This window comes from Onthophagus taurus, chromosome 11, assembly GCF_036711975.1.
Source record: "Onthophagus taurus isolate NC chromosome 11, IU_Otau_3.0, whole genome shotgun sequence".
NCBI classification, from domain to species: Eukaryota; Metazoa; Arthropoda; class Insecta; order Coleoptera; family Scarabaeidae; genus Onthophagus; species Onthophagus taurus.
The window spans coordinates 4,568,284-4,592,654 of record NC_091976.1 but is presented as its reverse complement, the minus strand read 5'-3'; the positions used below and the strand labels follow the sequence as shown (position 1 = coordinate 4,592,654).

Here is a 24,371-nt window from a genome sequence, read left to right as displayed (position 1 = left end):
AACCTCCCTTTGAACTACTGAATTATTTGAAAAATTGTCGAATTGTGTACAATCATGAAAATTTTCAAAAAGAGAACCCCTTTAACTGTGGACATTTATGTATAAATTTCCTGTTAAACACCGAAAACTCATCATTTGATTAAAAATGTCTCAAACGTTCACACTGGTTGGTAGAAAAAGCGAAATTTCTGAAGATTATTATCCACTAATAGATTTGAATCCTAAATTAAACTACTCTTTGGGGCTTATTGGATTCCACACCTACAATAGTATACCTAATATTGAAGAAGGAGTTAACAATATATTTTATTTTACTGAAGAAAACGCGATAAATTCCGCTCGACAAGCGATTATAGACGTGGGACCAGCAATAAATGTTATCACAATTCCTACAGGTTCTTACGAAATTACTGATATCGAGAAATATTTACAAAAAGAGATTCTACGAATTGTTGGTTTAGATGATACCGTTGACGATCCTAATAAGTATTTCACCCTCAAAGCTAATAATAATACCTTAAAGTGCGAATTAAAGAGCGATTATTTTGGGGTTGATTTTTCTAAGCCTAATACGTTAGCTTCGGTATTGGGGTTTTCCGAGGGTAGAACTCTACCTGCAGGTATAAAACACTACTCCGATCTCCCAGTCAACATAATTCGCGTAACAACCATTAGAGTGGAGTGTAATATAATTTCTGGGTCATACTACAACAGCAAGCTATCACATACTTTATACGAATTTGCTCCAACGGTGGATCCTGGTTTCAGTATAAATATTGAACCTAGGAACCCCATCTATTTACCAATCAATTCAGACAACGCGATATCGAACATCACAATTAGATTGCTCGATCAGCGTGGTAATTTGGTTAATTTTCGAGGTGAAGAAATAGTTGTTAGGTTAGAATTGAAACGTACAATATAATGGGATTAATATTTTTGACGGAAGGCAGCAGCAGCGATCCTCAACGACATCAACATCCTTCGACTACAAAAAAACGTTATAACTCGATTGGAAAGAAGGGTTCTAGAGCAGTATACAAAAAGACATCATTGCGAGCGGACAACCGACGTTTCCTCGAGAAACTGGGTTATCATGTCAACAAAAAAATTAAATATATACCGCGAACCTATCACGGATAATTCCATAGCTAGAGAGGAAGTGCATAGCTATCATCCATCTACAAATTCTTTTGAAAACAATGATGTATTTATCATCGAGTTGAACCAAGAAGACGTCCTATTTTCATTTTTTGAAAGCTATCTACGCATCGAAGGTAATTTTACAAAAACTTTAGGTGATCCTGCTAATGATGTTATTCAATTAACACATAACCTACCAACTTTTCTATTTGAATACATCGCATTTGAGCATAATGGAACGGAAATTGAGCGGGTTCGAGAGCCAGGTTTAACATCACTCATTCGAACTCTACTCCAATTAAACGATGTGGAGTGTAAAACTTTAGAAATCGCTGGTTTAAAATGGCCGCCTGAAGGAGATCTACCAACGGTGGATGCAAACAACAATTTCATGTTTCAAATACCACTTAGTCATATATTCGGTCTATTCCGAGATTATAATCACATTATGCGAGGACGTTTTAAATACCGATTTGTTAGAAGTCGGACGGACTCTAATTGCTACAAAGCCACATCAAACGTCAAAGCAAAACCTAGTAGTGCAAAGTTTGCTATAAAAACGGTTACATTGTTAGCAAAACATGTCTATCCTAGCCCAACGATAAAAATGAAGCTTTTAGATGGTTTAAATAAAAATTCAAATATTCTAGTACCATTTCGTAAATGGTCCTTTTACGAGCTACCATCAATGCGAAAAGGTAATAAGGAGATATGGTCGGTCACATCAACGTCCAACAGGGGTCGACCTCAATACGTTATAGTTGGGTTTCAAACTAAGAGAAAAGATCACGTCGCTTCCGACTGCACTTTCTTCGATCACTTAAACATCGTTGATCTTAAAGTATATCTTAACTCATACTGTTATCCGTTCGAATCTATGAATTTAAACTTCGCAAAGGAAAATTATGTGGAATTATATAAAATGTACACCGAGTTTCAACCCTACATTTGGGAATCTTCGCGAAATAGCCGCTTATGGATTTCAAAAGCTTTAAAGAGAGATCGTTGTTTGTTGTTGATACTACAAAAAATAATGATGAAGAAGCAGCGCCATCTACTTCATGTGAAGTACGTATTGAAATTCAAAGCGATATGGATTTTCCGCCTGATACGAAGGCTTACTGTCTCTTGATACAAGAATCCATGTATGCATATAAACCTTTAAGTGGGGAGGTATCTATCATTATAAATTAAAGTGCGCTTACTTACCGCATGCTAGTTTACATCAAGATGTTCAAAAGAGCGATCGCAGACCTTCAAGGTTTTCATATTAATTCAGACTTTATGGTAAAAGAGTTTACACTTCTTGATCTCACTAGTGATTATGTGGTGCATCTAAACTTGAAGTCTGACATACCATACCAGAGGTTATCTACACAAGATCAGCGATCGGTGAGATATTTAGAGCGTAATCACCATAAATTATCGTACAACGATGGATGGATGGAACAATCAGATGGTTTAAATATAATTGATGATTTATTATCCAATTATAATCAAATTTACGTTAAGGGTAATCAAAAAGCCCATTTTTTGGAAGCGCGCGCTGGTAGATGTATTATAACCGATATTGGAGTCGAATTTGATGAAGACAGTACCAATAAATTAAATTTAACCATCACTCCGTGCTGGTTCCACATTAGTGCCCCAGCAATCTGTTCTCAAAACAATGTGTTTATTTTAAAAAAATTTTTGTGTAGTACCCGCTCTAGAGATGTATGCTGTTAATCGTTCGCTCTAGATATTGTGTTAATTTTAAAAAATGTTTGTGTAGTACCCGCTCTAGAGATGTATTCTGTTAATCGTTCGTTCTAAAGATGTATATATTGGTAAATTCTATGTAAATAAATAAATATTACTTTTTTATTGGAAACTATTTTTTTATTTTATCCATAATAATTATATAAATCGATAACCTCTTGATATTTAATCATTTACTCACTAACTCTCACACAGTGTAGACGTGGAAAAAAATTTTAAATATGAAGGTATTATTGTTGATTCTTTGGATGTATATGTTAAGACATATCACGGGGTTGCTAACCGAGCATGAAGTGGAAATTTATAATATTCTAGATAAGTATGGTTATATCAGACAAGATGCTAATGCTGGTACTGGTAAAATAAGCGTGCATAAAACTGAGAATGAAATGTTGAGGGATGGTATAAATAATTTCCAAAAATATTTTAATCTCCCAATCACAGGACAAGCAAATTTTGACACCTTGGAGTTACTTTGGACGCCTAGATGTGGTAATGTGGATTTATTCGAAAATTTAAGTTCCAAACCAATCACGACTCGAAGATGGAATCTATCAACACTTAGATGGAATGTATACACATCTTCATATCCCGGTTTTACAACCGTGGTGGAAAGAGCCTTTAACGTTTGGTCTAAATACATTAACGTAAAGTTTGAAAGGACGTTTGCGGGCGCTAATATTTTAATAGGTTTCCTATCGAAAAATCATACGTGTATACGAAATTCAACGATATATTGTCGGAGTTCTTTAGATGGTAAAGGGCGCGTGTTAGCTCACGCATACTATCCACATATTAAAAAATCCAAAGTTGAAATTCATGTAGATTTAGATGAAGATTGGGATATAACCAATACCACAATAGAAGGTAAACATAACCTATTTCTAGTTATGGTGCATGAAATAGGGCACGCCTTAGGATTACATCATAATGTACGACTCAACTCGGTGATGCATCCGATTTATGGTAACATAAATATTGAAAATTTCACGTTAAGTCGTGAAGATATTTATAATATACAACAATTATATGGAAATTCAACAGAAAGTGTAACCACCACTGTTAATCCAACACCTACGTTAAATACAACACCCCCCGCCTATATTACACATTCCCTAACATCTACATCTTCAACACCAACATTGTCGAATCTAGCACACGCGGAGGTATGTGATGTGGACAATAAGTTTTCAGGATTTTTAATTTACAATAAACAAATTTATGTATTCTATAAACAATGGGTTTGGTTAATCGATCTAAAAACAAAAAAACCAATTTGGTCTAAACCTGTAAACATTGTGGATTGGATACGTCCTTTAAGAGGGGTTTTAAAAGAGGATGATGATTATGTAGTTTCGATAGGTCCTAACGGTCAATTTATATTTATCATACGTGATACAATCTATATAATTGAAATTGCTAGTATAACCATACGCTATAAATGGAAATTTTCAGAAACTGATTTAGGTTTAAATGATCAATCTAAGGTTAGAGGTGTTGTAACGAGTAATTATGGATTAACATATATATTTTTTGATGATATTTATGCGATTGGGGTGGATGAGTCATTTTACAATAGAAACAAAATTATTACATCAGTTGTCGATCTATTTCCTGGGATGCCAACGAAATTTAATGGAGTATACAAAACACCTGATGGTTTATTGAATTTCATCGTTGGAGATAAAATTATTCGTTATGATGAATATTTAAAGGAAGTTACAGATAGTTTAGATAAAAGTTTATTTATTTTAGGTATATCTTGCCCCTATAAATCTCTATTAGATCAACTTAAATATGTATTATCTGCGATCATTTCATACAAACTACCAATTCCCGCTGAATATTAAAAAATGTTTGACATGAAATATAAAGGAGTCAACATCGATCAATCGATTTAGTTTACATTCAATCTCTTTGCGAAATGGATGCTACCAGCATTTGTAAAATTTCTGATGAAATCTCTTACTGGACCTCACTGAATAAACAGTGGAAACAGTCTCAGGCTGCTATAGAGAAAGAAAATAAATTTATTGGTGAGACGGACTTTTCCACTGAAAATTTTTGTATTAAAGTTGGAATTAGTGCTGCGAGAGGTTTTATAACCTGTGTAAAATTAACCTCAAAATTAATTGAATCCCAAAATCATTTAATCACATTGCTGAGGGATGATTGGATGATATTAATAAATACGCTTAAGCTCATCCACTTCAATTTAAACTTTTCATATGAAACAATCCCATTAGCTGAAGGAATTCTTAGAGTTGCTGCTAACGATGGTGTAGATGGTGATAATTATATTCACATAACATATGAACATGAAGATGGTGATGATGTTGATGATGTGGGATCTAAAAATAGATATTTTATACCAATAATGCTAACCTTGGAAGATGTGCGTGAAATTTTATCCAAGACGGTTTTAATTTCATACAAATTGAATATATTGGATAATTTAAATCTTAAAAATTATATACATTTTATAATGACCTCATCTTCCTCATCATCTAAGTTTTCAAAGGATAAGTTGGATTTAGTTAGACGATTTTGTTCGGAAAACATATGTGAGATTAACTTTTATGTGATGCAATATTTGGAAATGTCGTGCAAACCACATGATGACAATAACACCTCCCCCCACACACACACATAAAAGCCGGCTTATGCGACCTAATGCGTCACTTTAATACTAGTTCCTACAATAACAAAGTGTACAATGTTTTCATGCGAATTCTGTAATCAAGTATTCACTTTAAAGAAAAATCTTTTACGCCATTTGCAAAATGTAAATCATGGTTTGATGGATGTGGGACCTACACCTTCAACATCCGCTGTGGATGTTCCTGGACCTATACCTTCAACATCCGCTGCCGATGTCGTTGATGTTGCGGCTACAACCTCTTCAAGCTCTAAGTTTAAGGAATGTGGAATCTGCGCTAAAATGTTCCCATCAATTTCAACACTTCGAGCGCATCTTTGCGCTGAACATGTATCTCCGGTTGATGGTGAAAACGATGTGGAAATGATAGCTACATGTTTTAAAAACCGCATCGCCGTTTATAGAGTGAAAGGTGCAACGCGCGATGATGACATACCATCATACTTAAAGAAATGTGGTAATGTTGTATTTAGATTAATTATGGATAGTATAGGTAAATTTAATTCTATTAAAGTTCAAATTGAACTATTAGCATTTTTCATTAAATCCGATCCAGATGAAAACGGTGATGATAACTTAGAGGGTGTGCTTGTTTCGGAAAAAAATTTTAATTCAAAATTTAAAGTTATTACACCTACTACGGAGTTGGATGCGGTGTACAATGACATGACTCGTGATATTTTAAATCAGAGTGAGGAGTTTCAGGAGCGTGGATCTGGTTGGGCTTTCTTAGCTATATCCAACCTTCTGCTTAATATCAATAAATATGAGCCGCTGTCTGGGTCATCATACATCCGACTTCCAGAGCAAATCGCTAAAAAACATGCATGTATCAATATTAAAAACTATGATGATGATGCATGTTTAGCGTGGTGTTTGACAGCGGCCCTCTATCCCACCGATTTTACTCAGGATCGGATTTCTAGCTATCCACATTATAGCACAGTACTTAATTTAAATGGTATAATGTTCCCAGTTCATTTAAAGGACTTAGTTAAAATAGAATTAATGAATAATTTAAGTATTAATGTTTATGAATTAGTTGTAGATAATTATGGTGGATGCACGGTGGAAGGACCAATTTATTTTACTAAACGACGTCGGGATATACATATTAATCTCCTATATTTATTTAAAAACGGTATAGGTCATTTCGTTTTAATAAAAAACCTATCACGACTTATTTCTAGTCGGCTTTCAAACCACGAACATGCGAATTACATATGTGATGGTTGTTTATTACGATTTCCATCCGTTAATAAGCTGCAGGTACATCAACTTAATGATTGTAACCATAAAATGACCATCATACCATCGAAAGATGTAAAACCAACACCAAATTTTTTTGGACAATTAACCCCGCAAAATATTTTAGAATTCAATAACTATAAATTCACTCAAATGTGCCCGTTTGTGATTTATGCGGATTTTGAGGCTCTTTTACTACCGATCCAGCATTGTGAACCCAATTCAACCCAATCTTTCACCGAAAAAATTGAGATGCATTTACCCTATAGTTTCGCATATTACATAGTATCCACAGTGGATGATAGTTATAATAAATTTGAAACTTACACGGGTCCTGATGCATCACAAGTTTTTATCACAAAATTACTTAACGATACTAAATTTATCTATAGCGAATACTTTAAAACCGTAAAACCTATGCTACCTTTAACGACTGAAGAGCAACATAATTTCGATATTGCACAATTTTGTTTCATTTGTCAAAATCCTTTCACAATAGACCAAACTAAGGTGCGGGATCACTGTCACATAAGTGGCAGATATCGCGGGCCGGCTCATACAAACTGTAATCTAAATTATAAACTTCAACATTTCGTTCCAGTATTTTTCCATAATTTTAGCGGTTATGATTGCCATTTATTTATCAAAGAAATAGCTAAACTTGGTGATGGGCTTGATGTATTACCTAACAATAAAGAGAGATACATCAGTTTTAGTAAAAGGGTGCTTGTTGATAGAGTTGAAAAGGAAAATAATCAGTTTGAAGATGTTTTTATGAAACTAAAATTTCTGGATTCGTTTAGATTTATGGCATCTTCATTAGATTCTTTAGTCAGCACTCTCGATAATTGTGATTTTAAAAATGTGCGTAAATTTTTCCCACACAACAATCAATTTAAATTATTAACTAAAAAAGGAATATTTCCATATAATTACATGAACTCTTTTGATAAACTTAATGATACAGTTCTACCCTGTAAAGATGCGTTTTTCAATAAACTCACTTTAGAAGCTATAACCGATGAACAATATTTACACGCGCAAACTGTGTGGGAAACATTTATGTGTCAAACTCTAAAAGACTATTCGGATCTATATCTAAAGTCGGATGTTCTTTTACTTGCTGATGTTTTCGAAAAATTTCGGCAAGTTTGTTTTAGAACATACGGTTTGGATCCTGCGAATTATTATACCGCTCCTAGTCTTTCGTGGGATTCAATGTTGAAATTTACAAAAATTAAATTGGAATTACTAACGGATATAGATCAAGTTCACTTTATTAAAAAAGGTATTCGTGGTGGTATTTCTCAATGTTCATTACGTCATGCCAGAGCTAATAATAAATTTATGGAACATTTTGATACTAATTTACCCTCAAATTTTTTAATGTATTGGGATGCCAACAATTTGTATGGGTGGGCGATGTCGCAACCTATGCCTGTTGGTGAGTTCACGTGGTTAAATGAAAACCAAATTCGAAATTTCAATTTTAATGATGTATCCGATTGCTCTGATTTTGGCTATATTTTAGATGTGGATGTTGAATACCCTAAAAATTTACACGATCTACATAACGATCTACCTTTTCTACCTGAAAACATAATCCCACCTAATGGTAAATGTGAAAGTGATAGACGTTTAATCCCGAATTTATTAAGCAAGAAAAATTATATTATACATTATAGAAACTTAAAGCAAGCTGTCGCTCATGGCCTTAAAGTTAGTAGTGTGAATAGAGTTTTATCGTTTAAGCAGTCGGCTTGGTTAAAGTCTTACATTAACAAAAATACAGAATTACGTCAGATGGCAAACAATTCATTTGAGAAAGATTTTTTTAAATTGATGAATAATTCTGTATTCGGGAAAACAATGGAGAACGTTGATAAGCGAGTTGATGTAAAATTAGTCACTAGCTGGGATGATGTTCATACAGGTGGTCGTGGTCGACCACGACTTGGAGCGCGTAGTTTAATTTCAAAGTTAAATTTTAAAAGTATAAAAATTTTCACTAAAACGTTTTCAGCTATTGAGATGGAGCGGCTTCACGTAATTTACGATAAACCTCTATACATAGGTTTTACCGTTTTAGAGCTATCAAAATTATTAATGTATGATTTCTACTACGCTTATTTAAAGCCGAAATATGGTGAAGATATTCGGTTATGCTATATGGATACAGATAGCTTCACCGTTCAAATTTATACAGATGACATTTATAATGAGGTTAAATTGAATTTAGATAAATTTGACACATCGAATTATAGTCCAGATAACCAGTTTAACATCCCGCTCCAAAATAAAGCTGTTTTAGGACTCATGAAAGATGAGAATTGTGGTAATATAATGCTGGAATTCGTTGGTTTAAGGTCAAAGGTGTATGCGAATCGTGTTTCAGGTGAACGTATTACAAAAAAATCGAAAGGGGTTAGAAAGGCTATTGTTAAACGTAAAATCACTTTTGAAAATTATTTAGATTGTTTGAGTACGAAATCGGTTTTATTTAAAAAACAGCTCATCTTCAGAAGTTTCAATCATGACATTTTTACCGTTTTACAGAATAAATTGGTCCTATCACCTTATGACTCTAAGCGATGGATTGATTCTGATTATATTAATACATTAGCTTGGGGTCACCACAATATTATTAATAATAGATAAGTATTTATTTATGTAATCTATATAACTTTATGATACATACATGTTATCTATATTGCTTTGCGGTTTTTATAGCGATAAAATATGTATAAAATCTCGCAACGTTATTTTCATAATTTTAGTTTAAGTTTTAATTCAAATCTAACCAGTCGTCGCCGCGTTCGCATACATACACCACAACTATGAACTCGACAATATTTTACACTATACTACATGGAGTTTTATTAATTAAATTTCCTACTGAAGTTAAAAACGTATCAATTTCTTTCATTAGTGATTATACCAGTAAACCTGCTAGTGATAATGATTTAAAATGGTTGAAAATGATGAAGCCGAACACTACCACCGTTGATTATGATGACTATGGGGATGATAGCGTTTTTCAAATTGTTCCCCCCAATACCACATTCAGTGAGATTATTACTTTTAAGTTGCGGTACACGTTAGAAAATAATAATGTGATTAATGGAAATTGGACATCGATCTTATACAATACCAATACTATTTCATTGTGTTATATTAATAGGATACTTCTTATAGCCGCCTCAGTAATTATATTTATTACCATTAGTTATAGTTGTATATTTTTTCCACTTGTCGTACGCCAAAGTTGTATGATTTTCTCAACAATGATTTTAGATTGTATTAAATAAAATTGTTTAACTGTTATTTACTTAATTCGTTTTAATTTAACCCATCAACACCACCCCACCGCTAGGTGCCTGCATGCACTCGCGGGCCGGAAGGTGCTTCACCCCCACCACAACAGAAACCTACATTACTCACACCGCCGACACTCTCCAACAGATGGCCTTCACCCCCACCACAACAGAAACCTACATTACCCACACCGCCGACACTCTCCAAAAGATAGGCTTCACCCCCACCACAACAGAAACCTACATTACCCACACCGCCGACACTCTCCAACAGATGGCGCACTCCATGACGTCATACATTACGTCACACACTTATCTCTGACGTCACACGTGACGTGGGAGCCATTTCCGCTCCAGAACCGGCATTACTATACTACTCCTTCTGTTGGCCCGAATAGTTGCCACTACAGTGAGGCGATGCTCTCGTAATAGCAAACTAGCTATTTTATATCCGGTAAACCAACGATCCATGGTTACATTTCGTCCAGATCCGGATAGGTGCATACACATCCTCTCTGTGACAGCAGCTGTTGAATTATCGATTTTAAATGGGCCTTCGAGTTGAGTCCCTGCATAGATTTCTAAATGGGATGTGTAAAATGTCCTAGAATCGACCATTGAGAACACTTTTAAGCCGTATTTATTTGGCTTATTTGGGATATACATTTTAAATCTGCATCTCCCACGAAATGCAAGTAGCATTTCATCAAGGGTAACGTACTCCCCAACAGAATAGTGTACTTTGCACTGTTCATTGAACTTTATCATCATTTCCCTTACGGCAGCAAGATTGTCTTGGGATTTTCTGACCTCTCTGGTGTTTGTGTCATCAAACCGTAGGCATCTCAACAAAAATTTAACCCTTCTTTGAGCCATTGCAGCAGGAAATATTTCGCATCCTAGGCCATCGTCGCTATAAAATTCAGCAATGTGTTTTCGTCCTCCATGCTGCGAACCTGCTAGATACAGCAGACCTAGTAATGCCATTATTTCAGTGGTATTTGTTTCAGTGGTAGTCGTACTGATCTTGATATCTATTTGAAATTTTTGTGATGTATAGATTAGTGTTTACTACAATGACATTCACGATTTCTTCGAAAAAATACATCCAACATTGCATTGGCGTTTTTCCATTCTTTGCCAGTCCCAAAGAATGGAAAAGCAGCTTCCTTACTCCATTTTGTCCCATCCTTTCCATAAAAGTACTTACATCTGCTTCTTCGCAAAAGATTGGCTTGTTCTTCTACATCTGAAAACGACTCTTGCTCAGTATCTAATTCATGGTCACTTACAAGGTTATGGTCTTCGTCGGCCAAAGATTCATTATCACTTTCAGTCAACTGTGAAAGTTCATCACTATTTACTTCATCGGCAAGGCGTTCTAACCTTTTTACCTCTCGTTCATATGAACACATTGAAATAAAATAAACCTATAAGGGAGAGAAAAAAGAAAATACGTAAATATGCTTGATATTTATATATAACTATAGAATTATTTACCTTCGATAATCCAAAAGAATTTAACAAACACTTATAATAACTTGTTTTTACGCCACTCTCTGGAAAACAATTCACTAACAAAAGTAATAAACGACTGAACCACGTTTGTGTACAGAAGCCAAGTGGTGATGTTAGGGGAATCACGGACCGTTATACACTAGCGAAGTCATTGTAAGAAGGGAATACCCCGAATTTAAATTTAGCAATTTGGAACTTATTGAGAAAACAGAAAATTTAAAATTTACATCTATATTTTTTTTAATTCTACCAAAAGAGTAATGAAAACACGTATTTGTTTTTTTATAAGATGTTACATGAGTGAACGGGTGAGGCCTATTAGGACATTTTTATTTTTTTTTCAAAAAAATTGTCACATACTTTATTAGAAATTTTTATAAAAATTCGGGTTTTACTATTTGTGAAAGGTACACGGAAGCCCACGGTGCCAAAATTTTTCTTACAAAAATTACAGCAACATATAAGTATTGGGTAGACTCACAGGCCTCACCCTTCTGCTGGAGGGTTAAATAAAGTACGAATGGTCACCGTTGGTACAGTGGTTCACAGCTTATTTCAACCACCCTCTTTTAAGAAAATATAGCTCACATAATTTCGAAACAAAACAAGATATTGCAAAAATTTAAACAAGGGTTTACATAATACTTTCCAAACTTAAAAAAAAGAAGTTTTATTCAGTCTCAAATTTACATTTTCAAACATTTACAAACTAAAAACCAAAAACATACCTACATAAGTAGTCACAGCTTATTTCAACCACTTATTATTTTAACTTAATTTATTTAATTTCAAAACTTAGTATGACCTCCTTTTTGATCAATTACAGTTTTCAGCCTTCTTTGCATGGATTCCACTAACTTTCTTGTGGTTTGGGGAGTTATTTTTGCCCATTCCTCCTTTAGCGCTGCTATAAGGTCATTCCTGTTCGAGATCTGGTGTTGACGGATGTTTTGGTCTAAAATTGTCCATAAGTTTTCAATAACATTTAAATCAGGTGATTGTGCCGGCGGTTGCATCAAGTGGGGACAGTTCCAAATCAGCCATGTCTGCACAATACCAGATTTATGTTTCGGGTCGTTGTCCTGCTAGAACCGAAACCCCTCCCTTATACCCAGTTTTTCGGCACTTTGTAATAAATTGGACTTTAGGATGTCGAGGTATTTATTTTTGTCCATTTTACTTTCAATAAACTGTAAGTTTCCTACCCCACTTGATGACATACAAGCCCACACCATGACACTACCACCACCGTGTTTTACTGTCGCTTTTAAATTTTTATTTTGGAGCTCTGTATTTGGCTTACGCCAGACGTAAGTTTGACCATCCGAGCCGAAAATATTAAATGTAGACTCATCCGCAAAAATAACTTGCTCCCAAAAGTTTGAATCTTTGTTAATATGTTCCTTGGCGAATTTTAGGCGCGCTGCTTGATTTTTCTTATTAATAAATGGTTTTTTCCGGGCTACTCTACCATTAAAACCATGGTTTCGTAATACACGGCGAATAGTTTCCGCACTGCATGTTTTATTCAGCTGATTTTGAACTTCTGTAGCCAATTTTGGAGCGGATAGCTTCGGGTTTTCCTTTATTTTCCTGACAATGTAGCGCTCATCAGTTTCGTTAAAAATTTTGTTGGGAGCTTTTCTGCCCTTATCATGTATCCTATTTTTATGAACGAACCGAGATATTATGCTTTGCACTGTCGAATCACTAAGGCGAACCATTTCAGCAATTTTCCGACGCGAATGGCCGTTTTTAAAATGGCTAATAACCAATTCCCTGTGTTCTATGGTAGTACGTCGTCCCATTGTCACAAAATACGCCTCTGGTTTACTTAACTGCCCAAATCACACTACAACCATATGTATTTACATAATTGGAAACATAACCTCAAAAAAAGTCAACTTAACAGATCTTAGAAGTGGGTGGTTGAAATAAGCTGTGACTACTTATGTAGGTATGTTTTTGGTTTTTAGTTTGTAAATGTTTGAAAATGTAAATTTGAGACTGAATAAAACTTCTTTTTTTTAAGTTTGGAAAGTATTATGTAAACCCTTGTTTAAATTTTTGCAATATCTTGTTTCGTTTCGAAATTATGTGAGCTATATTTTCTTAAAAGAGGGTGGTTGAAATAAGCTGTGAACCACTGTATAACTGATTCGATTGTTTCTTCAACGTGTGTACTAACCTGATAGTCGCGGTCTTTATTTTCTAGCACATTTTCGGTAGACAGTTGATGAATGATGTAGTAGGTATAACAGCAGGATTAGCAGTTATGGTTTTTGACTTTTTTTCTTTTTCTTTTGTATAGGAGTATCAGATGAATATTCAAACGGTTCTTCATCTGATAAAACCTCGTTCATCAGTGCTTGTAAACGCAATTGATTTCTTTCATCATCACCCATTTCACCAATATCACTATTTTGCACACAGGTACTTAACTTCACGAATGATCAAGATAAACTAAGCAACTAGACACCGTAAAGTTTGCAGGTTCATTCCTGTTCGCTGCGAAGCACGGATGCATCGCGCGGCGCCAGCATGAAAATTTTGCCTTTGGCGCCGCGCGATGCACACTTGCTTCGCACCTAAAAAAAATACTTACAGAGTAAATAAGACCATATTATGTAATTCTATAGCCTAGTATATAGGTTTATGAATGTTTAAAACAAAAAAAGACTCCGGCCCTAGCCATGGTAAAAACGGTTGCCATTACGGCGGTCAACGTGTTAAAATTGTAAATTTGTATGCTCAGATCAAACGTTAAACGCTTTTCTAAATAGCTCTACGGACTGTGTAGGATATGGTTGGAACAAACCCCATTTAATTTTAGTAAAGTTCCATTTACGGGTTATAGGTTTGGAGTTTAAATTTGTATAAATATCCGAATTACCATATCGGGGTTTTGACAGTAGCTTTAATGTCTCCTTATCAGCCTCTCCTGTTATAGGGAGATTATAGTAATTTTGAAAGTGGGATAAACCTTCAGCTAACATCTCCTGACGATTTAAATTTAAATTGGGTTGTTCTTCAAAGTACGAAATATGTCCATACTTAACATGGAGATACATCTTAACTTGTCAAATGTTGGGGAATGAATGAATGAAAGTTGAACAGTTTACAAAATATATTCAATTTTATTAAATTTCAGTGTACGTTTCGAACACAATATATTCAAGTTTACTAAATATACAGTACATATTTCGAATGGTTTAAGTAAGATTTTAACATCAATGCGTTGTTTTGAGAACATGCGGCTGGGAATCTGTTATGACACCAACATGCATCTAACGTGGCATTGAATTTAATCTCTTAGGCTACATTACATTTTTCTAGCGATAGGTCGATAATCTTTCAATTCCTACAACATTGATTTGGATGACATGGGCGTTTTTCCAAAAAATGTGCCGTCTGGTTCTCCTTCACATAGATCATATCATAGTTTGAGATGGTGTCATCGAGCAGCTTCAAACCTATATCTTGACTGATCCAGCCATCGTTAAAACCCAATCGATGATGATGTCGTTCTAAATATCTAGACTTCTAGTCCTTTTCGTTTAGCGCTCGAAATGGTTTGCTTGACTGTAGATGTAGATTGAACGTGTGGGATGTGTCTAAATCTATGAGACACTACAAGACAGACTACAACTACAGGTCTGAATTTTATGATGGAAACTAATGTGCGCATAGCATGAACGCCATATATATATCGTCACCTGTAGTTGTTTTTTTCTGTGGCTGACCACACAACAATAACCACATTTTTATCAATGAATGGACATCTAAATATAGATATCCTGTTAATTTATGATTACCGACACCTCACCGCCCAATGGTTTATATGTATACATCGAGTCTTGAATTAAGATACAGTATGCCTTTGTCTCCGCTGGAAAGTCTTGACTGTTTTCAATTTCAATATTTCAAGACACTCAATTTGTACCTACCGAGAGATGATTTCTAAAAATTAATACAGGAAGATTTGGTTTTAAAATGAATCATTTTAATTATCTCTGGAAAAGTTGGTTTTCATGGTTGTTGTTGTTGTTTGTTTTTTCGTGTTGAGTGACTTATTACCTTTGCAATCTTTTGAATTATGACTTTTTCGAAATAATTTGAGTTGTTTGTGTTTGATATAAACATCTTCATTCAATGCATACAATTTAATTTTCTTTGAAAATTCTGATAATTTCACACTCTGTTCATAAAAAGTGATTTTTCTAAACCTTTTTTTAACAGTTTGGACACCTCTCTCTGCCAATCCTTTGCTTTGTAGATGGTAAGGTGGTGATTTTACTGCTTTTATTCCATTTGACTGACAGAAAGTAACAAATTCGGGTGAGTTAAAACCGAAGGAGGAGGACTCATCACTGCTGATATTTATCGGTGATGGGAATCTGGGAGGACTTTCATATCCCCCACATTCCGCTAAGAAAAAAAGAAAAATAAACCCGATAGTATTGGTTCCATGTTGGGGTTTAGCGCAAAGATAATAAGAGCAGGAATTTTAACGGAATCGGATCGACCAATACAAATAATTAAAGTATCAAGTATTCGCGTTGAATGTAATATTGTGACGAACGCTTTTTATGATAGTGAAAGATCGCATACGATATACGAATTTTCTCCTCAAGTCGCTACAGGATATGCTATAAATATAGAACCGAGAAATATTGTTTATTTACCAATCAATCGTAGGAATATCAACAACATAACCCTATTTCTCGCCGATCAAAACGGGAGACCTGTAAATTTTCGAAACGAAGAAATTGTTATAAGGCTCGAATTGAAACGAATTTCCCAACATGGGATTAGTATTCAACAATAATACGCTTTTTGTCTATAAAGGATCGAGTAGCTGTAAACGAAAGATATTTGGTGCTGGTCATTCTTCGAGACAACATCAATGACGACGACGACAGCGAGCGGGATTAACAAGAAAAAATAAATTATTTTTAATATCTCTGGGATTTAAATTGAAAAAAGAAAAATGAGTGAAATTTTAAACGTCTTCAATACAGCGATATTTGATGATAGTTTGTCAAGCGAAGAATATCATACCTACCTTCCACGCATACAATTCTTTAATTCAAGCGATGAAGTTAGAATTCCTATAAGTCACCAAGACATATATACATATCCCCACGACAGCTATATTTATATTCAAGGAAATATAGAAGAGTTAGATGGAACCGGTCAAGTACAATTAATCAATAATGCCTACTTATTTTTATTTGATGAAATACGATATGAAATAAATGGCGTTGAAATAGATAGATGCATAAAACCTGGAGTTACATCAACGATAAAAGGATACATTTCCTATACCGATAACGAAAGTAAAAGTCTGCAATCGGGGGACTGGATTCCGAAACCTTTAACGAAACAACCTACATTTCTTACACCGAATTTTACCGCATGCATACCATTAAGCTTTATTTTGGGTTTCGGTGAGGATTATAAAAAAATTATCATTAACGCTCGACAGGAATTGGTGTTGTTAAGATCGCGAAGCGATGATAATTGCTATAAAAATGATGTAAAAGATGGTACGAAAAAAATGAAAATCACTATCACCAACATTGATTGGAGAATTCGACACATAACTGTAAACGATAAATATCGTTTGCAATTATTAAATGTTCTCAATAAGGACTCTCCTATATTGATTCCATTCAGAAAATGGGAATTATTTGAATTACCTTCTCTACGCGAAACGAAAAAGGATATATGGTCCGTAAAATCGAGTACTAGTTTGGAAAGACCGCGATACGTCATAATAGCGTTTCAAACAAAACGTGATGCTAAATTCGATGCATCCGATTTTCAACATGCAAACATCAATAATATTAAATTACATTTAAATTCATCTCAATATCCATACGATAATTTAAATCTATCCATGATACAAAAACGTTATGGTAACGTTTATAATATGTATACAAACTTCAGAAAAAGTTATTATGGCTCGAATAAAATTGTTGGAGAACCGCTAATAGACTTTGATCTCTTTCACGATGTACCACTTTTCGTTATCGATTGCTCAAAACAATTAGAAAGCGTAAAATCATCTTCAGTTGATATAAAGTTAGAGTTTGAAGCGGATCTACCTTTTAGTAAAAATACTTCCGTATTCTGCCTCATTATTCACGATACCATCGTACAATATAGACCATTAACAGGTTTAGTGCAAAAGAACAAATTTAATAGAATGCCGCTTGATGAATAAAGATTTAAATGTTCGATATCTCGCATTATCGATTACATCTCATGAGGATTTACAGTATTTAGAATAATGTAATGAAAGAATGAAGACATTAAATTCGATTCGAGAAATTAACGAATTAAAAGAATCTCTCGAGCAAACTAAGGAAGATCTTATTGAGAGCAGACAAGATTTAATCAATTGTTTAGGTCAAAACGCTGGTTTACGCTTGGAAATATGTGTTTGGAGCGGGAAATGTGCTAATAGCAATAATATTAGCGAATTATTACCGCGAGCGGGGGCTCTTGTAAATTTATCTGTAACCTCCGAATGTAGCTGGTATTGTTCTTCATGTGAACAAGAAACCAAAAGACTTAAATCGAAATTAAATGAGTGCAATCGAACTTATAGAGTTGGAGAATCTGTATAGGAAAGCTGAAGGTGTTGTAAAAGGAGGAAAAAATAAATAAAAAACGTGCTGGAAGAACATGCGTAAAGTTTTCTGAATGCGCGTTTGTTGTACAGATCGAGTTAGTTGAAATTGATGCGCCGAACTGGCAAGAAGTCTGCAACGATCGGTTAAGATTCAAAAAACGAATCGATGAAGTAGAAGTAATTTTATCGCCCATATTTTCGCAATCGCACCGTCTAAGCATTATAATGTCAACTCACAACGTGATAAAAGTATTGGATGTTCAGGGATTCGCCATCTCCACAGGGTTTAAAGTGAAAGAATTAGCGATATCGGATGGTACCCATCTTCTATTTCAACCTGCAATAGCCAAACATCATCTAAATAGAAAAGAAGCCAAGGATGTTGTATGGCAAGAAAAGAATTTACATAACATCCCCTACGATGATGGGGACGTTCCATACTCCTCGCTCAAAGAAATTTTGTTGGAGCGTTTGAGGGATGTGGAGGTGGTTTTTGTGAAGGGACATCAAAAAGAGAGGTTATTGCGGGAGACGATTGGAGAAGATTTTAAAAATTTAGTAATCATAAATTTAGATATAAATAAGACGTGTCCTGTTTTACGGAAACAGGAAAATCCCTGTCATCATCATCGCAACATAAACAGCAACTGTGCGTTCGAAAACATGAAAACTTTATGTAAATTTTTAAAAATAAGTTTAGATTAGATTATTAATATATATACTTTTAAATTTATTTCCGCGATATATTCTATTTTTAAAATAAGTTTAGATTATTAACCCTAGAACCACAACGTGGAATTTTGATCACATTAGTCACAACCTGGCGTCGCATACGACTCCATAATAAAATCCTATTTATACCTTGTTTTTTGGATTAAAACGTTCATATAATTATACATATGGAAAGCAAATGAAGTACTGGAAAGGTTGTAATAGTATATTACATTATGAGGACTGTAAGGACCTTATTATATGCGAGTAGGAAAGCTGCGCGCGAGCCGCGTAGCGGCGAGTGCAGTAATTCTACGAGCATGTAATAAGCTTACAATTCGAGTTATGTACTATACTATTTCTACGAAAGAAAAAAATCGTATATATATTTTCAATTTTTTTTCAGAATTACGACGTTTTGACAGCGTGTATCTGTCAGAACAGCGTCTACCAATTCGATTCGATTTTGATTGGTCAGAATGAACCGGAACTATAACGTAATGAATATTACATTACAGTTCCGGTTCATTATGTTACAGTGTTCGCAATTGTCCGTTTACTTATGTTAGTAACCAAACAGTACATAATCGGTAACTTACTAATATGGGAGTAGAAAAATATATTTAGTTCAAGTAAATACTAGAATTTTATTTATTTATAAAAAGAAAGAAACCACGCTAAAACTGAAATAAAAAACTATGGTATTTGAAATAAAAGTTTTATTATTTGCAGTCTACACAAATGCTGAGGCGGTGCTCGGCGCATACGCTTTTTTTGCAATGTTCGCATTTGTTTCGCGCTTTACGGTTTTTTGCCCTGGGGCAGTAATCACAACGACCTAATGGCCCCTCAGCCCTTTGCAATACCTCTTCTTCGTCGCACTTTAATATTTGGCGAATATTACTTCTTATTTCCCTCGGAAGTCGTCCATTATTCATCCTGCCTCTAAGATGTTCTTCTACCAGTGACATAGACAGTTGCTTTAGGAAGGCTGACCGTTGAACTGGTTTATCGGCATCCTCGTTCCATTTGTAAATGACATACGAGTTGATTCCTGCAATGTCCATCATTCCATAAAAGATTCTTAGTGGCCATCTACGAGTTTTTCTGGACACTGTCGTCGAATGACATAGCTGGTCGAATGTATCAACGCCACCTTTTGTTTCATTATAAAACATGATCATTTCTGGCTTTTTGGTGTGTTCATTTATATCTGGTTGGGTATGCATTGTTGATATTAGAATAACTGTTTTGTTCTTTTTTGGGACGTACGAAACCAGAGTGCTTTGGTCGTTATGTACAAACATACTCGATTGTACCGCTTTTCCTTTTGTTTCCACAAGCTGTTTTGGTATGTCTGGTTTGTTCTTTCTCAAGGTTCCCACCATGGTTAGCTTGAGTTCTAATAATTTTTCCGCTACCTCTAATGAACTAAACCAATTATCCATTGTGCAGTTTCGGTTTGAGCCTTGAATTTCTTTCGTCAAGTTCAAAACATAATGTGTCGGAATGGAAAACGGTCCTTCCCTGACCTCTTTACCGATATAAGGCTTGGCCGAGCACATATAAAATGTTCTTGAATCACACATGGTCACAAGTTTTAAACCGTATTTATCCGGCTTACTAGGGATATACATTTTAAAAGGACATCGTCCTCTAAATGCCAGTAAAGTTTCATCAATAGTTACATATTCTGAGGGGCTGTAGTTTCTTCTACAACATCCCTCAAAAATATCCCATATCTCTCTGGTAGCAGCGAATTTGTCTTGTTTTTTCCTTTCTTCCCTTGTCGCTTTATTGTCAAACCGCAAACAATTGATCAGAAATTCAAATCGGTTTTTACACATTGTTGCTCTGAAAACCGGAGGTCCTAACTCTAATGAAAATAAATCATGTAGGGTAAGATGCGCGCTTTTCATAACACCGCTAAGATATAAAAGACCAAGTAAAGCACGCAATTCAACAACATTTGTTTCACCAATATATCGCTGAGCGGTTTTATAACGTGTCCTTTTTATATTGATTTGGTGGTTTGTATATTGAACAATTATGTCGAGGATCTCGTCAGTAAAAAATGAATTCCAAATTTTACGTATGCATTTCAAGTTGCGCAAACAACCTTTTGGACCGGGTAAATGAAGTACAATGTTCTTCCGGGCAGTTCTTGCATTTCTAGCATGAAAACTTTTCAAATACCATTTACGACCATTCTTCGCATATATCGCTTTCCTATTTTCTGTCTCATAACTGCTTGAAGAAGCTGCAGTATTATCGCTCACGTCATTACACTGATTACTTTCTTCATTAGTATTTTGTGGTTCAGCTGCATCAAACTCGTCGTCTTCTAAAATTTCATTTGTTGTAAAATCTTCTGTTTCACTTTCTTCACTTTCAGCTGCTTCATCGTCCTCCAATTCGTCATTTTGAATCGCAAGTGCTATTCTTTCTAACTCTATCTGAGACAAGGGACGTTTTCTTTCATTCATATTTGCTCTACAAGGTATATATTTGCATAAAAATAAATAAAACAAAATACAAACAGAAGCACATACCTCTGGAATTTCTATGTTTTAAAGAACAACGTAGCGTCGTATACGACGGCTAATTTTTTTGACACAGATACAATTGTTTAAATTTGGAACTGATTCGTCTACACACTTTTCACTCTTAACCTAAAAGGTACTGAGACGCGTGATCACCTACGTCATATAGCGCAAGCGCACGTTAAGATTTAAATTTCTTGCGGTCACATACGACGCCACGTTGTGGTTCTAGGGTTAATATATACTTTTAAATTTAAGAAAATAAAAAAAATTTTATTTCCACTATATATATTTTATTATTACATACATAAAATAATACATAAAATTATTTTTTCCTTAGCATGTGAGAGCGCCGCGGATTCGCTATCGCTCCAACTAAAAAACAATAAAGAATAGTATTTCATGAAATAAAAAAATAAAAAAAACTTACGTTTAGTCCCAGCATCGGCGCTTGGAGACTTGGAACTCCCTCTCGCTATCCTCTCGTTATCTAAAATCGATTTTAAATAATCAATATTTAATTCATAAGACAAATGAAAAAAGAAAAAAACTTGCATTTTTGGTTGCGATTAAAATTTGTTTCCCCCGCTTGAAGGTAATCGTTTTTGTAATCTAAAAAAAAAAAAAAATCAAATTTAAATAATCAATATTTAATTCATAAGATAAACGAAAAAGAAAAAACTTACATTCTTCCTCATATCGGACGAAATTCGCATCTGATGACGATGACATTGTAGACTTAATAACTCTTAGTACATATTATAAAGAATTTATATAACTCGAATTATCGCTATCCCGAGGATGCAGGCGGTTAATTAATATATTTTTTGCATAGCAATAAAATAAAATTAGATAACGATGATCTGAGTGTTGTCGTTGAATCATATAGAGTTGGCGAGATGATGCGGGTGTTAATCGATATATTTTTTGTGTGGTTAATTGACGGAATGCATTACACATTTTATCATCGTTAGCGGGAGGATGTAGCTAATTGATAGAATGCATTACACATTTTATCGATAGCGAATTATCGGTAACGGGAGGATGTATCTGTTATAAAAATAGTTGACCTATTTTTTTCCGAAGCCGGATGTTTACGAGATCGTGTTTCTAATAAGTTTATACATCTTTAATTAACAGGATATATTTATCGTCTAATTATTCATTACATCCCGATGATTTATTTATTAGAAAATTTCATGCTCACACCTTATCATCGTTAGCGGGAGGATGCGAATTATCGGTAACGGGAGGATGCATCTGTTATAAAAATAGTTGATCTATTTTTCCCCAAGCTGGATGTTTATGAGATCGCGTTTCTAACAAGTTTATACATGTTTAATTAACAGGATATATTTATCATGTAATTATTCATTACATCCTGTTGATTTATTTATTAGAAAAATTTCATGGTCACACCAACATATATATAAACAGGGTAAATTTCGGTAATATATATACAGTCATAAAGTAGACATAATATAAGCATCATCGTTGCTCTACACGCTAAAAATGCCTAAAGTTTCAAATAAAAAAACTTGTGAATCAGCAAATACCCTAACAATGCCGTATACGAAAAAAGTTAAGAAAAATGTTGTATATGAAAGTGATGAATCTACATCGTCCGTTTCGCAGCAAAAATTTGACGATAAACTTATTAACGCGAATTTACCTTCGCTAAAACCAAAATTATCTTGCACGGAAATGGAGTTAGATGTGATATATCCAATTATTACCATGAAACGATTGGTGAACGCTAAATTCCCTTCATTGCTGGTGGAGCTTGAAGATAATGTTGTTTTTCTCCCGGAACGATATCTAAACCATGTAGACGAGGAATTTGCGGAAATGGTAAATTCGGGGGAATATGAAAGAATTGGATTGTTGTTGCACTCCCGGAAATGTGTTTCCAAAGATAAAAATCCATTACATGAATTTAAATTCGTTAAATGTTAAAAAGGTAATATATAGAATTCAAAACACTCGAAAAAATCTATTAAATTGAATTCTTAAAATAAATATAATTAGTGTATGTAACATCATTTAAGCGATATCGAAGAACAATCGGTGGAGGGCTTTTAAGATAGCAGCTAACGAAGGAAAATAAGTTATTTTTAAAATCTCTGGGTTTCCAATTAAGCAAACGCAATGAGTGAAATTTTAAATGTTTATGATGCACCGATATTCATTGCATGACAGTTTATTGACCGAAGAATATTATACCTATCTAAGGTAATCTAACGATAAGTCAGCCTATAAAGGGCATTTAATGGTGTTTGATTATTATTAAGTCCTCATCTCGTTTAATTTGACAAAATAAATTTTCTAAGGCATATTGATTCAATCTATTTGTCAAAATATATTTAATGTCATGACATTCGACCATCTCTTTATACAGTAACATTATAGAAACTATTGACATTAATACTCCCTTCTCAAACGTCTGCATTGAGTTCTTTCCAATACACTTCATATTCTGTATTGTGCAATGCATTTTATCCAATATTTTGTTTTGTTCTGCTAATGCGAGTCCATTTGCAGATTTAGTTGGTACCTTATCATATGGTGTACGCGAATTCATGATATCGACCAGTAAACAAACCATTTACTATTTCAACAGAATCTGTTTCATTTTTATTTGAGCTATATCTTCTTAACGCCACCGCAGTAGTATATGATAGCAGTTGAGCTGCCAAAGCAACATTTTGTGTTTCGTATCTTTGACACCGTACATGTTTTTCATTTAATTTGAAATTACTGCTTATTTCTAAATCATTTGTTTGAATCAGTTGTTCAAATGGTTGCCAATTTTGAATTAATATTAGCAGATGTGG

At 34.4% G+C, this 24,371-nt stretch overlaps 6 protein-coding genes across 6 annotated transcripts; 4 read left to right on the top strand and 2 right to left on the bottom strand.

Moving 5' to 3' along the window:
- Window positions 1-1,096: 1,096 nt before the first annotated feature.
- On the top strand, window positions 1,097-2,884 carry LOC139432004 (uncharacterized). Its single transcript, XM_071200332.1, has 3 exons — window positions 1,097-1,984; window positions 2,656-2,737; window positions 2,844-2,884. Exons 1-3 carry the CDS (start codon window positions 1,097-1,099, stop codon window positions 2,882-2,884), a joined length of 1,011 nt encoding a protein of 336 aa, XP_071056433.1.
- On the top strand, window positions 1,593-4,755 carry LOC139431745 (macrophage metalloelastase-like). Its single transcript, XM_071199858.1, has one exon. The coding sequence runs from the start codon at window positions 3,126-3,128 to the stop codon at window positions 4,752-4,754; it is 1,629 nt and encodes a 542-aa protein (XP_071055959.1). The 5' UTR covers window positions 1,593-3,125; the 3' UTR covers window position 4,755.
- An 865-nt stretch (window positions 4,756-5,620) lies between these two features.
- LOC139432003 (uncharacterized) lies at window positions 5,621-9,469 on the top strand. The gene has a single exon (XM_071200331.1). The coding sequence runs from the start codon at window positions 5,621-5,623 to the stop codon at window positions 9,467-9,469; it is 3,849 nt and encodes a 1,282-aa protein (XP_071056432.1).
- A 980-nt stretch (window positions 9,470-10,449) lies between these two features.
- LOC139432002 (piggyBac transposable element-derived protein 4-like) lies at window positions 10,450-11,540 on the bottom strand. Its single transcript, XM_071200330.1, has 2 exons — window positions 11,336-11,540; window positions 10,450-11,159 (listed from the first exon to the last, which is right to left on the bottom strand). The coding sequence occupies exons 1-2, from the start codon at window positions 11,538-11,540 to the stop codon at window positions 10,450-10,452; spliced, it is 915 nt and encodes a 304-aa protein (XP_071056431.1).
- Window positions 11,541-16,633: 5,093 nt separating this feature from the next.
- Window positions 16,634-17,872, top strand: LOC111415086 (uncharacterized). Its single transcript, XM_023046595.2, has one exon. The coding sequence runs from the start codon at window positions 16,634-16,636 to the stop codon at window positions 17,870-17,872; it is 1,239 nt and encodes a 412-aa protein (XP_022902363.2).
- A 1,844-nt stretch (window positions 17,873-19,716) lies between these two features.
- On the bottom strand, window positions 19,717-21,480 carry LOC139432001 (piggyBac transposable element-derived protein 4-like). Its single transcript, XM_071200329.1, has one exon. It carries the CDS (start codon window positions 21,478-21,480, stop codon window positions 19,717-19,719), a length of 1,764 nt encoding a protein of 587 aa, XP_071056430.1.
- Window positions 21,481-24,371: the final 2,891 nt, after the last annotated feature.